Source organism: Morchella importuna (assembly GCF_003444635.1).
Source record: "Morchella importuna strain M04M26 chromosome Unknown Morimp01GS007, whole genome shotgun sequence".
Lineage (NCBI taxonomy): Eukaryota > Fungi > Ascomycota > Pezizomycetes > Pezizales > Morchellaceae > Morchella > Morchella importuna.
In genome coordinates this window covers 641,547-657,221 of record NW_025763404.1, presented here as the reverse complement: position 1 = coordinate 657,221, position 15,675 = coordinate 641,547, and the positions used below count along the sequence as shown (strand labels likewise).

General features: G+C 51.3%; 5 protein-coding genes across 5 annotated transcripts; 1 reads left to right on the top strand and 4 right to left on the bottom strand.

The window, feature by feature from the left end:
- Positions 1–412: 412 nt before the first annotated feature.
- LAJ45_03361 (uncharacterized protein) lies at positions 413–2,476 on the bottom strand (the record flags this gene model as incomplete). The annotated part of the gene is made up of 2 exons (XM_046112948.1): positions 413–1,664; positions 1,791–2,476. 2 exons carry the CDS (start codon positions 2,474–2,476, stop codon positions 413–415), a joined length of 1,938 nt encoding a protein of 645 aa, XP_045973825.1.
- A 155-nt stretch (positions 2,477–2,631) lies between these two features.
- LAJ45_03360 (uncharacterized protein) lies at positions 2,632–3,405 on the top strand (the record flags this gene model as incomplete). The annotated part of the gene is made up of 5 exons (XM_046112947.1): positions 2,632–2,668; positions 2,891–3,055; positions 3,118–3,126; positions 3,189–3,204; positions 3,285–3,405. The coding sequence occupies 5 exons, from the start codon at positions 2,632–2,634 to the stop codon at positions 3,403–3,405; spliced, it is 348 nt and encodes a 115-aa protein (XP_045973824.1).
- Positions 3,406–4,800: 1,395 nt separating this feature from the next.
- LAJ45_03359 (uncharacterized protein) lies at positions 4,801–6,035 on the bottom strand (the record flags this gene model as incomplete). The annotated part of the gene is made up of 2 exons (XM_046112946.1): positions 4,801–5,555; positions 5,636–6,035. 2 exons carry the CDS (start codon positions 6,033–6,035, stop codon positions 4,801–4,803), a joined length of 1,155 nt encoding a protein of 384 aa, XP_045973823.1.
- A 2,469-nt stretch (positions 6,036–8,504) lies between these two features.
- Positions 8,505–10,332, bottom strand: LAJ45_03358 (uncharacterized protein; the record flags this gene model as incomplete). The annotated part of the gene is made up of 4 exons (XM_046112945.1): positions 8,505–9,122; positions 9,214–9,977; positions 10,044–10,146; positions 10,288–10,332. The coding sequence occupies 4 exons, from the start codon at positions 10,330–10,332 to the stop codon at positions 8,505–8,507; spliced, it is 1,530 nt and encodes a 509-aa protein (XP_045973822.1).
- A 3,170-nt stretch (positions 10,333–13,502) lies between these two features.
- LAJ45_03357 (uncharacterized protein) lies at positions 13,503–14,387 on the bottom strand (the record flags this gene model as incomplete). The annotated part of the gene is made up of 4 exons (XM_046112944.1): positions 13,503–13,724; positions 13,794–13,881; positions 13,945–14,227; positions 14,300–14,387. 4 exons carry the CDS (start codon positions 14,385–14,387, stop codon positions 13,503–13,505), a joined length of 681 nt encoding a protein of 226 aa, XP_045973821.1.
- Between the last annotated feature and the right edge of the window lie 1,288 nt (positions 14,388–15,675).

Genomic DNA, 15,675 nt, shown 5'->3' with positions numbered 1-15,675 from the left:
CAAGAGGAATGTAGGTTAAATTTTTTTTTTTAAAAAAAAAGGCTTCATCTAGTATATATAAACCCAACCCCAACCCCAACCCGCACACCCAGCATTCTGCAATCTGCGGCCAACCAAGAAGGAAAAATACTGAGATATAAAGAAAAGAAAGAAGAGAGAGGATGGAAAGAAAAGAAAGAAAAAGAAAAAGAAAAAAGGATATCCCGAACATATTCCACTCCCCGCCGGCCCGGTCCCCTGGTATAAAACAACCAACAACCAACATAAAAAAAGGCACACATAAAAAAAAGATAACTACTATACAGTTTGGAAAATACGAGAGAAGGAGAAGGAGAAGGAGAAGAAGGAGAAAACACCTACAAACAGAAGAGAGAGAGAGATCACCTAGCTAACCAGCCAACCATGTAGCCAGCTACAACTTCACCTTCCCCGCCCTAATCCCCTCCCAATCCTTCTTCGTAAAGCGGACATACACCCCATCCTTCAACCACCACAACCTATCCCCCCCGCCCTCCACCATCTCCGGGTCCACGCCCTGCACCCTCAGATCATGCTTAACATGCTTCAAATTGCCCGTCGTCACCATCTCCCTCGTCACCCTCACAAACAACGGCACGGCAAACCTCGGCAGCCCCTTCACCACATGCTGCCCCAGCACCCTCATCACCTCCTCCTTCACCTCCGCCCCCTTAGGTCCCACATACGCCCCCTCCCGCAACACCACACACGCACACCCCGCCCTCCCATCATGCCCCGGCAGCTCAACCCCATACACATTCGCCTCCGCCACCTCCCCACAACCCCCCAACACCTCCGCCACCTCGGCCGTACTCACATTCTCGCTCTTCCACCGATACGTGTCGCCAATGCGGTCCACAAAGTACCAAAACAGCCCATCCACACTCGTCCGCTGCAGATCCCCCGTGCGGAACCACGCATCGCCCTTCGCAAACACGTCGCGCAGGATCTTCTCGTCCGTCGCCTTGCCGTTGCCGAAATACCCCTGGAAGTTCTTCTTGACGTTGTTGGGGTCGAGGCGCCATAGTAGCTCGCCGGCTTCGCCCGGAGGACACTCGATTGCGAAGCCGGTGGTGGGGTCGCGGAGGGGTGTGTCACCGCTGGCGTCCATGCGCACGGTGCGCGCGCTGCGGCCCATGAGTGCGTGGAGGAGCGCGCCGCTGCGGCCGATAGCGCCGACGCCGAAGGAGCCCTCTTGGTAGTTCCATGAGCCCGATGAGCCCTCCGTGGAGGCGTAGAACTCGGCGATGACGGGGATATTGAAGCGGTCCTTGAAGGCCGGCCAGATGTCTGGTCTGAGGCCGTTGCCAAATGCCATTCGGACAGCGTGCTGGGTGTCTGTGGGCTGCGGGGGCGCGGAGAGGAGGTAGCGGCAGGTCTCGCCGACGTATTGGATGACTGTGGCGTGCGAGTCGCGGACGTCGCGCCAGAAGGTTTTTGTGGAGAATTTGTGGCCGAGGGAGAGGGTGGCGCGGGCGTAGAGGACGTTGGTGAGGCCGAGGAGGACGGCAGAGCTGTGGTAGAGCGGCATGCAGGTGTAGTAGACGTCGGTGGACTTGAGGCCGATGTAGCGCGAGGCGAAGCCGGCGCCGAAGTGCAGCTTTTGGAAGGAGATGATTGCGGGTTTGGGCATGCCCGTGGTGCCGCTGTGGTGGGTTGCGTTAGTGGTTGTGGCAATCATTGGCAGGGGGGAGAGAAGGAGGGGTGATATCTCATGATGGGAGTTGTAGCTATATAGAACCAGTTCTATTACCAAAAACAAGAGAACATACCTTGTATAGATCAGCATCGCCATATCCGGCAACTTCTGCCCCCCACGCTCCTCATCCCCCGGCCTCACCGCCTTCCACGTCTCCACGACCCTCTCCGTCGCCTCATCAAACACCACCACCTGCCTCTCCCCGCCCTCCGTCTCCAGCATCCTCCTCGTGCGCTCGCCCTCCTCCCCCTCCAGCACGCCGCGCACCTCGCCGTCCACCAGCACCAGCCGCGCCGTCGACGTCCTCACACAGTGCACCAGCCGCTCGCCGCTCAGGTTATAGTTGATCATTGCGGGCTTCGCGCCAATGGCCCACAGCCCATACCACACCCAGATCAGCGCCGGCTTGTTTGTAAAGTCCAGCGCCACAATGTCGCCCTTTGCGATGGCGTAGCGCTCCTTGAGCCACGTGGCGTAGCGCAGGATCATGTCGTGCGCGGCCTTGTAGCTCCATGTCGTGCCCTCGTAGATGAGCAGGGGCCGGTCGCGCAGGGCGGCGTTGGGCGAGAGCGCGAGGTCCTCGATGAGGTAGAAGGGCGAGAGGCGGTCGCGCTTCTCGTAGATTGCTTGCTCGAGCGTGGAGGTGAGGAAGGAGCGGATGAGGCAGAGGTCGTGCGAGAGGAGGTATTTGGCGTCGAGGTAGGAGAGGAGGGGGAGGGCGGCGAGGAGGCTCTTGAGGATGGCGGCGGGGAGGGCCATGCTGGGATGTCTGGGACGTGGGGGGAGAGCTGATTGAAGGGTGTGGGTATAGTGGTATAGGAGTAGAAGTAGTAGTTTCAGTAGGTAGGTATCTAGATATCCAGGGGGGTCTGAGTGGACGCAGATATCAAGATATTTCTGTACTGAGGGCAGAGATGTGGAGAGAAGTATCGATGGGGGGGGATTTCAGAAGTACTGCTACCCAAGACTTCGCTCCGGGGGGGGGGGGGGGAACTTTCTGTCTCTGCAACAAGCCTCGGCTCTCGCTTCGCTGCGCCAATCCCGGGCCCGCTACGGTCGCACGAGAAGAGCAGCAGTGATTAGACGCCCGAGTCAACTTCAGAGACAGACAAGACAACTCAGATTGAGGACCATCTCCTCCCCTATAGACTAAATATGTGATAACCTCTCCAGAAACACACACCGACAGACTGCCCAATTATCACTCCAAGATGTTCAAACCTTCTCGGTCTCTCTCTCGGCCCTGTGCAGCCCGCGCCCGCGGCTATCTCGGAACCTTTTCTTTCCCTCAAAGCAGCCGAGGCAAGCACGTGCACCGCCCACTGGAAGTGCATGAGGGTACAATTCCCAACAGTTAAAAAAGGACCCCCCACCTCAACATCCAAGTAATCAATTGACAGCAGCAGTGGGTCAGTCTCCGATCGGGGAGCTTCTCCGTACGCAGGGTTGGTTTTGTTATCGTTTTTGACAGTTTGGTGCGCTGTAAAGTACAATACATACACAACCTTACTCTGTGCTTTCTGCTCAGAGCAGGACTGATGGATATTGCGCGTGGCTTGGCCAATAGGGGTATCGGGGCCGGGAGTAATCACTCGACATCTAGAGTGGAGTTTCTGCACTTTTCGCTGATCATGTGTCCTATTCCGGGAAACGTTATTGATCTTTTAAAGATCTTTACCTTAAAGTAGCAATAAAAAATAAAGGTTGGGTTCGGCCATTGGTAATTAATTAGGAGGAATAGTAAACCTGCAAGTCTTGGTGTCTATATACTCATGGCACGGGGCACTGCATTAAAGACTCTGGGCTACATGTACTATGCGTTTGTGATAATTATAAGTGATAAAGACACGGTAACTTTAAGGAGACGTTACAAGAGCACGATAAATCGAGCTTGGTAGCTACAGAAGCCCCCCCCCCCCCCCCCCTTTGTGACTTTAGCAGTTTGAGATCGACTTACTTTGATACCGGCCTGTAGCTAGCTATCCCTCAAATACATCCGTCTGTCCCTCATTTTCCACTCTCATAAGGCCTAGCTAGGTAGGCCAAATTGAGCCAAGTTAGGTATGTGTATAGCTATAGGCCCCGAGTATAATGTAACGGATATATATTTGAATGTAAGACAACCAGTATACTACTACCACATGTAGGTACATGCATGTTAACTACGCACGGATATTGCACCCTCCCTCAAGTAATTAGAGAAACTACAGACGTTGAATACAGACGAAGGGAAATTGCATGAATATTTGAGTAGAAGTGATGAACAGACGAGGATCAAAGATCGATCTAGAGAGTATAAGAAAGCCTCTACTCTAGCTCTTAATATACAATCTACAGTTAGATCTAGATAATAACATGTTCTAGTCTTCTAAAGACAAAACTTCAAAAGTACAGGCTTACAAGTTTGAGGCCACAGACTACATGCACAGTCGTGCACACAACAAACTATTATATTTCGAATTCCCCTCTTTATAGGATACCCGACTGCAGTTCCATAACCACTGTACAGAGCTAGAGCAGATCTTTTGAGGTGGTGCTGCTACACACATGTACAGGAAGTGCCTACATGCCTGCTCTACATGAAGTTAAACGCTGCATACATGTATATAATTTTGATATATCACGTACAAAGTATATATACGGGAACTATTATAATATAATTTGAAAAAGCTTATTACAAAGATATATCACATCCATGGACCGAGAGAATCAATGCAACAAAGTCGCAACCCGCGCAGGTTTGTATCTGAACTGTGTTGTAGAATCAAGTGTATAGTACGTGTGCGCCTGAAGACAATTAGATGCTATGGTCAGCTTGTTGGTGTTAATTGCATCTCCTTCTCTTCCATTAAAACATCCTACACTACAACAACTACATGGCGATTGTTCAAGTGCATGCACATATCATACTCAACGTCCTAGTTATTTTTGAATACCGAATTTCACCAAGTTCAAGGCCGGCAGCTTCATCCACAGTCTTCCATTCACACCAATATCTACATTCCCAATTCTCACAGTCACAGTACAGGATATTAACACTACCTCCAATCAAACATCTACCTCCACACACCCTCCCCTCCCCTCTACACCCCATTCACGCCCTCCCCCTTCCAATTCTCCATCACCATCCCCGCCACCTCCTTCCCCCTCCTCACCACAAAATCATGTCCCATACCGCCAAACACCCTCCCCACCACCCTCCTCCCCTCCCCCTCGCCCCCCGCCAACAACTCCACCATCTCCCCCACCAACCCCGGCTCAATAACCACATCCTCCCCCGCCACCACAACCAACGCCCTCTTCCCCTCCTCCCTCCACACCCTCCCCACCTCCCCCCACTCCCCCTGCCGATCAAACAACGGCCCGTTCCTAAAGCTGCTCAAAAACGCCGTCAAAAACCCCCCATGCGCCCTCCCCTGCCACTCAATGATCCCCTCCACATCCACCGCCCTGCCCCCCTCCCCGCGCACCCTCGGATCCGCCCCGCGCGCCGCCACAACCTCCGCCGACGGCGTCCCGTGCGTCCGCCGCACGGCCAGCCACCCCGCCACCGCGTTCGGGACATAGCCCGCCTGCGCGAAGCGCGCAAAGATGCCGAGGCGCGAGGAGCGCACGAGGCCTGACGGCGCGAGGAGAACGAGGTCCCGCACGAGGTGCGGGTACAGCCGCGCAAAGGCGACGGAGATGCCGCCGCCGAAGGAGTACCCGATGAGCGTGAAGTTGTGCCAGCGCTGGGCCTGCGGCGAGGAGTGCAGTGCGAAGATTAGCTCTGCGGCGTAGAGGCGGTAGTCGTGTGGGACGCCGAGGGGCGTGTCGGAGTAGCCGCGGCCGTAGAGGTCTGCATCCCATATTCCATGAGTATGAGTATATATATATCACCTAACTACAGAGAGGGGGAGAGAGAGAGAGAAAACATACCAAACACCAACACCCGACACCCCCCCTTCTCCACCAGCTCCCACAGCAGGTCGCGCGCAACCACACACGGGCTGCCAATGCCGTGCACAAACACAACCTTGCGCCCGTCCTCGGGGCCCCACTCGTACACGCGGATCGTGCCATACGGCGTCGCGACCCAGCGCGCGCCCGGAAACACATCGGGCGGGTACGGCAGCCTCTCGATCTCCTTGGGCGTGAGGCGCGGCAGCTCGACCCGCGGCGACTCGATCGTCGTGGGCAGCAGCGACCCGAGCGGCGAGCGCAGGACCGTGTACAGGAGGGTGCCGCCCGTCAGTAGGGCGAGCGCCGCCGCGGACACGAGCGGCGAGCGGCGCAGGTGCTGTTGCACGTGCGGGAGGAGGCTGAGGTACTGCTCCATCTTTCGATAGCTGGGTGGATTTGGTTGTGCGGAGAGGAGGAGGAGGGGGAGGAGGGGTTGTGTCGTTATGTAAGCTGCGGTCGGGATCTCCGGGGTGTGTTCTGAGAGCGAGTGATGGGACGTGATTGGCCTTAACTGTTGGAGGCGTGGGTAATGATCGGTTGGTGGGATTTGGATATGGTGGTGGGTGTTATGTGTGGGCTGCTGATAGACACTCACTGCAGCATAGTTGGGTCTCTGGTGTTCATATAACGGTTCCCGGATAAACATCCACACTGCAGCCAATGCATGGGGTAAAAAAACCCCCAGAGGCCAGCCAGCCAGCCAGAGGGTTATATGATATTAAAGGACTCCAACTGTGTTCCAGAGGAAGGCGTATAAGTACATGCCTTCAAAGGACCAAAATAGTTTATATATATGTAATCCATATTGACATTTTCGATATCGAAGGGAGGTTGCAAGGACATAAGGGATATAGCATCTCTCACGCTTATGGCGATAAAACCCGAAGGTTAGTTCTTCACCGCACTAAGTCTTAAGGAATCATAATCTTCCAAGATATCCCCTACTATATCAGACCGGCAGCTAGCAGCTGTCAGAACATAGAGTAGCAGTAATCCAATGTCGAAGAGAACGCATCACCCGAGTGTATCTAATCAGAAGATATGTTCCAGAGTACCATTTCCGCTCGTCCTCGCTTTACTGTACATACGCAAACAGCCGCCCTTTAGCTAGTTAGGTTGGAGAAACGGATCAACGGACCCAAACCACTGCCAGCTAGCTTGACATGGCATTAAGGTAGCAGCAGAGTCCTACGGCGAGGTTGGGTGGGTACATGACGGCGGTCGACTAAGCCCAGCTGCAGCCCGCGGATGAATAAACCGAAAGGCCGGCTCTCTCCCCTCCCCCGATGTCCTCCAACCCTCTATGAGCCGTATATAAAACTAGAGCCCTACCCAGATGTTCTGCTTGTGATTGAATAGTAACTATCCCCTCCTTGAGGCGTTTGCGAATGGGCAAGCCAGCCCAGCCAACAAACCTTCGCGGCCGGCTTACGCCTTTGAGCGAGATACCGTAGGCACTTTTGGCCGGTAAAGGTGATAGTCCCAGGCCTCTTTCTTCATCGTAGATCTATTGCTCTGGCTCAATCGAACAGCTGGCGTGTTACTCAGAGCCGGGCCGGAGAAACAAAAAAGATTCCCACTGCAGCATCACACACATGACACCTCTTGTGCTAGATCTGTCTTTTCGACCGAGAGAGACACATAGGCATATCAAATACATGGTTCCACGTAAAATCTGTTTGACTTTCAGGACCCACACGTACAAGCTTAGGTAGAAATTTAAGCTTAAACCACCAGTCGATCCCTCACTATCCATAAGTCGGCATTCGTAATGAGCTCCGTGGGCCAGTGTCATGCTTTTCGTAAGATCTAGTACGTGTAGGAAAGAAGGCTGCATTCTTTGTGCTAGAGCACTGATGCAAGAGCGGGATGGGCGGGATGAGCCAGTCCTGTCAAGACAGATGACCGCTCTGCAGATACGAGCCTTCGTAACTCGATAACCTGTCGTCCATAGGGCGGGGGTGTAGTCTCGTGAATACACCGTGGCATTGTGATGGGCTTCTAGAAAGCTGCTGAGGATGACACGGAGTAAAGACGAGCAGGACAGAGCTAACTGGGTCGGGAACCAGCTACAGATCAGGCAGGCATGGAACTTTATCTAAGCCAATTCAAGTACATGTATCTATGTACGTAGATGGATAGGGCAATGCTTCACTATGTAGACAAATCCACTGCACGAATGAATCAGTCAGGAGACATTACAGAACGAAGGAACTCGGAACGCATCACTTTTACCATTCAAGCCATATCTATAGTAAAAGTCTAGATCTACAACAGAGCACACAATTAATCGCAACCGGTAGAGACGTCGTAAAAGCCGGTCGGCGCACGTCGCACTCCTGCCTTCTACTCCCTCTCCACCGCTCGCAACCAGTCGTCTCTCTCATGCACACGCAGCTGTCCAATGCTTAAAGGAAAGGGTGGAGGAAGGAAGGGTTGGGCTTAAATAGCACTCCCGCCCTTAACCCACCGTGGGATGCCAAGGCCCAGGCCTAGCTAGCGCGAGTGACCTAGCCAGAATTGGGTTGGGGCGGGCAGGCCAAGACTCCCGAGTGATTTTGTGTGATCACAACTCCGCAGGCGCTAGGATTCGGGGTCATTGATTCCGAGTACATTTCATACTCTTTTTTTTTTTGCGGTGATGAGAACGTTTCATTCATTAAAATAGTAAACATCAAGATGAACAAAGTAAAGACAGAAACAAAACACAAAGGAAACACAAGTTTTTTTCGGGGCAAAGACATCAGAAACCGAACCAGAAGCCCCCTCCCCCAATTCTAAACCCACAACCCAAGAAGCCCCAACTCCCAACTCCTCTCCAATCCACTCCTTATATACACCCCAGCTAATCCGCCCTCTCGCCCACAAACGTCGGGAACCTCGGCGTACCACTATTCGACAGCTCCTGATACCGATAAATCACCGTCGCGCCAATCTTCGGCGGGCTCCTCCTCTGCTGATCCGTCAAGCCACTCCCAATCTTAAACAGCTTCCCCGTCGGCCTCCCCTTCGCATCCAACATCTCGACCCTCAGCGCGCCCGTACAATTCGCATTCTTCCCCGTTCCCCTCTCATGGCCCCTCACGATCGCATCCGCATCCAAAAACCTCTTCACCTTGAGCAGCGTCTTGCTGCGCCCATTGACATACGCCGACCCGGGCTCGCGCAGCATCAGCCCCTCGCCGCCCTTTGCGCAGATGTCGTCGAGCATGTCGAGCAGGTGCTTGCGGCTCTTGCACTCGGTGTGCGCGAGCACGTGTACCCAGCGGATGCGCAGCTTCTTGAATGTCTCTTGAACGAACGCGATGCGGTCCTCAAACGGCTCGTCGCCCTTGCTCGGGCAGTCGAAGATCTGGTAGCTGACGCTGAACTTCCATGCGTCCGGGTTGTTCTGCGTGCGCACGATGGAGACGCATTTCTGGAAGTCGCCGCGGGTGGTGAAGAGTTCGCCGTCGAGGCAGATCTATCCAGTCAATCCCACTATTAGCCCAATATCCTCCCCAAACACACACACACACACACACACACACACACAAAGGAAGGGAGAGACAAACATCCTTCGGCATCTTCTTCGTGAACCACTCGGGCGCATAAAACGGGTTCCCCTCGCGACTCTGGAAATTCTTCCCATTCCAGTACGCGCGCACGCCGTCCAGCTTCTCCGAGATGAGGTAGCCCTTCGGGTCCTTCCCCTTCTCAATGTCCCACTTCTCGGCCAGCAGCGGCTTGAAGCTCACGTCCTTCGCCAGCCTCTGCACGGGCTCCACCTTCCGCTTCGGCCTTGCCACACCCGCCGCACTACTACTACTACTACCCGCCGCACTCCGCGCCGGCTTCGCACCAGCACCAGCATTTGAAAGCTCCTCATCACTCACCACGCCGGTCTTCACCTTCCTCTCCCCCCTCGCCCTCTTCACCGCCGGCCTTGCCGCCTCCTCCTCTTCATCCTCCTCCTCCTCATCATCATCATCCGGACTAGCCCTCTTCGCCAGCCTCCGCCCACCCCGCGGTGCCACGTCCTCCTCCGTGGCAACCTCGTCCTCCGTCTCTTCCCCCTCCTCCTCTTCCTCGTCGGCAGTACTCTCCTCGTCCGCCGCGGCCTTGGCCTTGGCCTTCCCCTTCCCTTTGCCGCCCGCCTCGAGGTCTTCCGCTTTACGCTTCAGACTGCTATTGGGTGTGGAGGCGGAGGTGGTGCTGGGGTTGGTGAGCTCCAGCCGCGCCTCTTCGTACCCGACGCCGAAGAGGGATTGCAAATGCTTACAGGTGCGGCTGTTGACAGCGCCGGCGGCGCGGCGCCAGGCGGGGCAGGTGCAGTAGTCTGGAATAGCTTGTTAGTATATCTTCTATTGATTATATATCGGGGGTGAGTGAATGGGGTACGGACAGTGGTCGCCGGTGCGCTTCATGGTGTACAGTCTATCTGAGGACTCGGAGGTGGCATTGAGGGTGGTGCCGTCGGGGAGGATGACTTTTGGCTTTACTCCGTTCTGGGGGGGTTGATGGTGGGTTAGTTATTTGGATTTTATTTTATGACTTATGGGTTGGGCGTAATTAATTGGTAGTGAGAATTGGAGTGCTAACTCCTCGCGGGATATATTAAACATAGAGAGGAGAGAGAGGGAGCTTACAATCTCGAGCAGCTTATCCTTAGTCCTTACTTCCGTCCTCGACATTGTCTATGCTGAACTGCTATATAAGAATAGTAGTAATAAAGTAATAAAGTAATTGGTACTATAAAAAAAAAAAGGTCGTTATAAAAAAAGGCTGTTATAAAAGTCTCAAAAAAACAATACTGGACTTAAGAAGGTGAATAAAGATAAGGATAACACTGGGCTAAGAATACTACTCCGACTGCTTGTAAGTAAAATAAAATAAAAAACCTCTCGAGGACACACCAGAGGTTTTATACCAAAAACACACGCCTTCCAATGCCCCCATATCCCCTATGTCCCATATTCACCCATATTCACCCCATGCGCAGTCCCCTTCCATCTACACCGGAACAACAACACCAAAAAAAAACAGGTACCACAATAATCACTCGGAATGTAACGCTAAGATCCCACTCCCTCCACTCCCACGTTGTGTGAATCATCGGGCCCATCCCATCCCATGCACGATGGCGAAAGGCAAGACAGAAGACAGGGTCCCCCCTTCGTTACACGAGTGACTCATGCAATCTTCACCTTCCCCCTTAAAAAAATATATATATAAAAAAATCGCGCGCGCGTCCCGTCCCCACCCTGGGAAGACGCGTTCGGGGCGCGTTGGCGCGTGACCTGGCTGGGATAGGGTTGAGCTGGGCTGGGTTGGGGTTGGGCAGAGATAGGGAGGGATGGATCGACCAACGAGCGGGGCTGTGAAAGTCGGTATGACTGTTCTGCGACCGACTGCGACGTGTCGTGTCGTGTCGCGCGTTGACCGACGACGCGATCCTGAGATTCCTGACTGAGGAGTCTGAGGACAAGGCGCGAGATTGTTAATTGTCTTGTCCTCGATTCTAATTTAACATTTGCGCGGTCGGCTGGGATTGGGATTGGGATTTACGGCGATGTCATTAATCCAGGAAACTTGTTTTGTTAGTAAGTCTACATGTAACTACATGTATGTACCCACTCTTCACACTTCAGGCGCATCGAGAACAGCGACGCAATGGGCATTTTGATCGCTGGGTGAGGTGAGGCCTGCTGCCAGAGTACCTACATCTTCGCCTTCGTACTAAGGGGCGGAAAATGAGACGCTCAGAGGTGTATGCTCCAGTTTTGCGAAATGAAGATGATCACCGGAACCGACCCTACCCGTCCCCTAATTCGTAGATAGGGACCTCTGCCTGTTTACCACTCCACTCAATAACTTGCACAACAACCACTTTCTCTCGCTCTCTGCGAGAGTAAAGTGTATATTTCCATATCCTACACTTTATATTAGTAGAAGATCGAAGAAGGAGGGGAAGAAGCAAGAGTCAACCATTCGTTTCTGGACTAGCAGCTTGGAGGTTGAACGAGTGATTTCTCATGATTAGCAGTACACATCCCTGGGCCAAGACTGCACGAGACTTGGAGCTGCGTGTAGATATTTAACCAGAACGATAAGAAATACCAGTATAACAGAGATCCCTCTAGGAGGATACATTTAGTAAGTCAAGTATCAATTTTTCTTACTACCCTCGAAATGTCAATTGACCGACACGCATGTGGTACTGTATTCACTACTACATACGTTTGTAATGATATTTGGACTATGGTGGGTAGACTTCTTCTTCCTAGGGTAAATCGTCGTCTCAATTAACACAAGTATCTTGATATGAGTGACTTTCTTTATAGAAGGAGCTCGAGGATGGGTACTGCAAGGCGTTGTGACTCTCAGTCGCTACAAAAAGACCAAGTTATTGGATGAGAAGGAAGACGATTATCTGATGTATTAAGAGGACGACCAGAACTTCTAGCTTTATACGACACGATTTAGGACAGTTTGTCACGTCACCTGTTCTTTGCCGTAAGTCCACAGTTGTGATATACGTAGCTGATAGTCACGTACACCGTACGACAGCACTCTGTCCGGGGGTATATACACATAAAGGCCACGTCCTAATCTGTTCGATGACCAAAATCTACATTACTCATACGGTTTTTGCGCCATATCCTCAAATCATATGCGTGATATGGGTGGCTTTATGTTTTATTCGTAATCCTTTTTAGTAGAACAAGAACGGCCCCCAAAGCTGAAGATACCTATCAAGTATATACGCAGATATACCGAGTATGCAATATCCAGTCTAAAGAGCTTTCAATTGTCCGTGTTTAAGAATCTGCGCGCATTTCTAATATGGGCTTCTGTAGCTTGCCGATTCTGAGCCGTCCAGATTGTTGGTATCGATGATTGTAATTGCCTGTTATTGGTACAATCAGTAGTTCCGACTTCTTTTCTAGAATGTTGTTTGAGTCAGGCAAACAATAAACATCATAGCGGGTTGTTTGAGCCGTGAACTTGGAGCGCACGGGGTAGTTCAGGGCTTTATATGATTGTTGTGTTGGTACGTGATAGATACATGTACTGTGTATGTATATGCTCAGCTACAGATACTGTTCAGGCTAGAACTTGCTCCGGAATCCGGCCGGAAAGTGCTTGTACATATAATACTATTTAGATTCCGTACCGGCCCACCGAGGCAGCTAGAAGTGCATGCAGTTATGAACCCTCGCCTGTCCATCCAACAGTAAGAAGTTACATGTAGGTATATGTAGTCAAAATAATCCACCCCTTCATCATAGAATATAAAGTCGTACCGGAAACACATATCGTAATTCATCTTAGCCTGTACTTACCTCCGCAGCCTAATTACTAGTTAAGGTCTTTTTTGATCCAGACAAGATATATTCTACAAACAGATAGAAAGGGTGAGAATAGAATAATGGGAAGAAAAATAAAAGATGAAGATAGAATAATGGGAAGAAAATAAAAAATAAAAGTTAAATACCAACGATACAAAATCAAACTAAGCAAGTAAATTCAAAGATAACCAAGAGGATGAGAACAGTTCACCCTTCTACCGGGAGAAGGCTCGAACCCGTGATTCCTCCTAAAATTAGAATCGAAGAAGCCCTCTGAAGAATGGAAAGTCAATAATAAAGTGTGTAGCGAAAGAAGGCCCTATAACGACAACGCCAATCGCAAAAAAAAAAAAAAAAAAAAAAAAAAAGAGAATTCAAGCCAAAGAAAGCCGTCCTGCCCTCCATATCTATAAACAACACCCCTTCCTTTACCCATTTCCACATCTTGCCGCAACGTGTTGCTTAGTCACAAATTCACTAGGCATATCCAATTGCTGAGTCCTCATAAATCTTTACTGCTTCTTGTTGCGTGCCTCCAAATCACCTTCGGCCAGCGAAACAGCTGCCTTGACCAGCTGCACAACATTAACGATTTGCTTTGCGGCGCAAACTGGGAAGGTAATCGCCGCAACGACCCACGGCCATGAGTGAATCGTCATGAACTGGGGGAAGCTAAGGAGATACATGGCGAGAAAGAAGACCTCATTCGCTGCGCAAAAAATGAATAAGACTTTCTATGGGCAGGTTAGTTGCCTGCGAAGCAAGAAGTTGAACCAAAATAAAGTGGAGAGACAATTGCGCACATTATTGGAGTAATAAAGGTTCAAAATACGAGAGCGTGTTTTCTCAACTTTCTTGTGTGAGCCGGCACCGCGATCGAGTGATGCATACCTGCGAAGCCAATTGTTTAGCGCTCTAGATTCATGGAGAATGCTTAACCACCGGAAGGCTTACATATGCATGTAATGACTCGCCAAGTCCAAACTGATCAGAGACTGGAACAGGATGGCCCATTTTGGATACGCCGAGGACAGGAAGCAAAGCAAGCAGCTCGTCGTACATCTGTCGGTGACCATGTCCAGCACAGCACCAAACTTGGTAGATTGATTGTACTTGCGGGCAGCATAGCCATCGAGGGCATCGAGGAGACAGGAGATTGAGTAGAGGATGGTACAATAGTGGGGGTGGTAGGACATGTAGTAGAGGGAGGCACCAGCAAGTACCACACGAGCATAGCCTAAGATAAATTAGTTATTACTATTACGAAGAAACCCGTTAAAGGGTTGGATCTAGTGATAGGGCTGCATACCAATCAAATTGGGGATAAAGAGGAAGATGTTTTCCGGCCGAGGCTCTGCGGACATTGCCGCGGACTTTGATCCAGTTGATTTGGCCATTGTTGAGGTGGAGAGATGAATCAATAGGGGGTTGAGGTTTGTAATCGAGACAAGATTTGGAGATAGAGAATAATCCTCTGTCTGTAGTTCTTAAGTGTGGGCACGCGACAGTGTGTACAGCTAGACGTAGTAAAGCGTGATTAGGTGGTTGTTTCTCTCTACTCGGGGTGATTTGAGTGAGAGGGAGGGAGATGGGGGGAGACTAAGTGGTAAGACGGATTGCTTACAAAAAAGCATAGAGTGTTCAAATCATGGAGAGGAAGGATGGTTTATGGATATAAATGGAAAAAAAGAACTGATAACGGTTACCAAGACAATAAATCGTAACTTACATTAGAGCTGTTTGTTTCCAGAGTGTACCTCGGCGTAGGTAGGTGCAATTTTGTACTTACCGCGACACAGCAAGAGCAGCACTTGGGTCTATCAGCACCTGCAATTGGTGGTGGGGAGAAGGAGGGGTGATAGATAAAAGAGCGTCAGGGACCCGAGACAAGAAATATCGATATCAATATCAAGAAAGAAGAGACGGAACGGTCAAGCTGTTGTTCAGTTCACGCAACGGGAAAACAGCGCAAGATAAGTGAGCGATGGGTGTGTCTGATGTAGTGTGCGTGCGAAATCTGGCCGCATCCCGACAGCACGGGTGCTGTAGCAGCCCAGCCTGATGTGCACAGGTTGGAAATCGATGTGACTAAGCAGAGGTGAAGAGGTAAGCCCATCATGCCCAAAAGTCCCTCTAAGCAGAACTTGCAGGAACGTTAACATCTTCAACGTCTCGCCTTGTGCCGAGCTCCCTTCTCCTTACCGCCGCAACAAAAAGTAGCAGCGCAGTTCGTGCCCGCTCCTTGTATCGATTGTCGGTCACATTCGCCAATCCCCGATCGCCGGACGTGCATCTTGAGTTTTTTCTTTACGGCGGCGCACGCGCTTCTTCTTGTCTCCCTTCATCCCAGACCGTAACCTACCTCTCTACCTTACGTGATTTATTACCTACCATACATACCCAGAATCAACAAAAGAGACAGCTGCAACAAAGCTTCATGGAAAGCGACTAGCAACTTCATCGAGCTCTGTTACGCCAGCCAGCCAGCCAGCCCCCAACTCCCCCACCACTCTTTTGCTGCAGAGCCTCATCGTCATACCCAGCAATACATGTATCCACACAGCCAGATTATACATACATACAAAACCTATACTTGCACTTACGTTCGCATCTGCGCCAGTATCACTCGTCTAGTTCCGTTCTACATATAACCCATCGTACAGAAATAAGTCATCACGTTAGCCC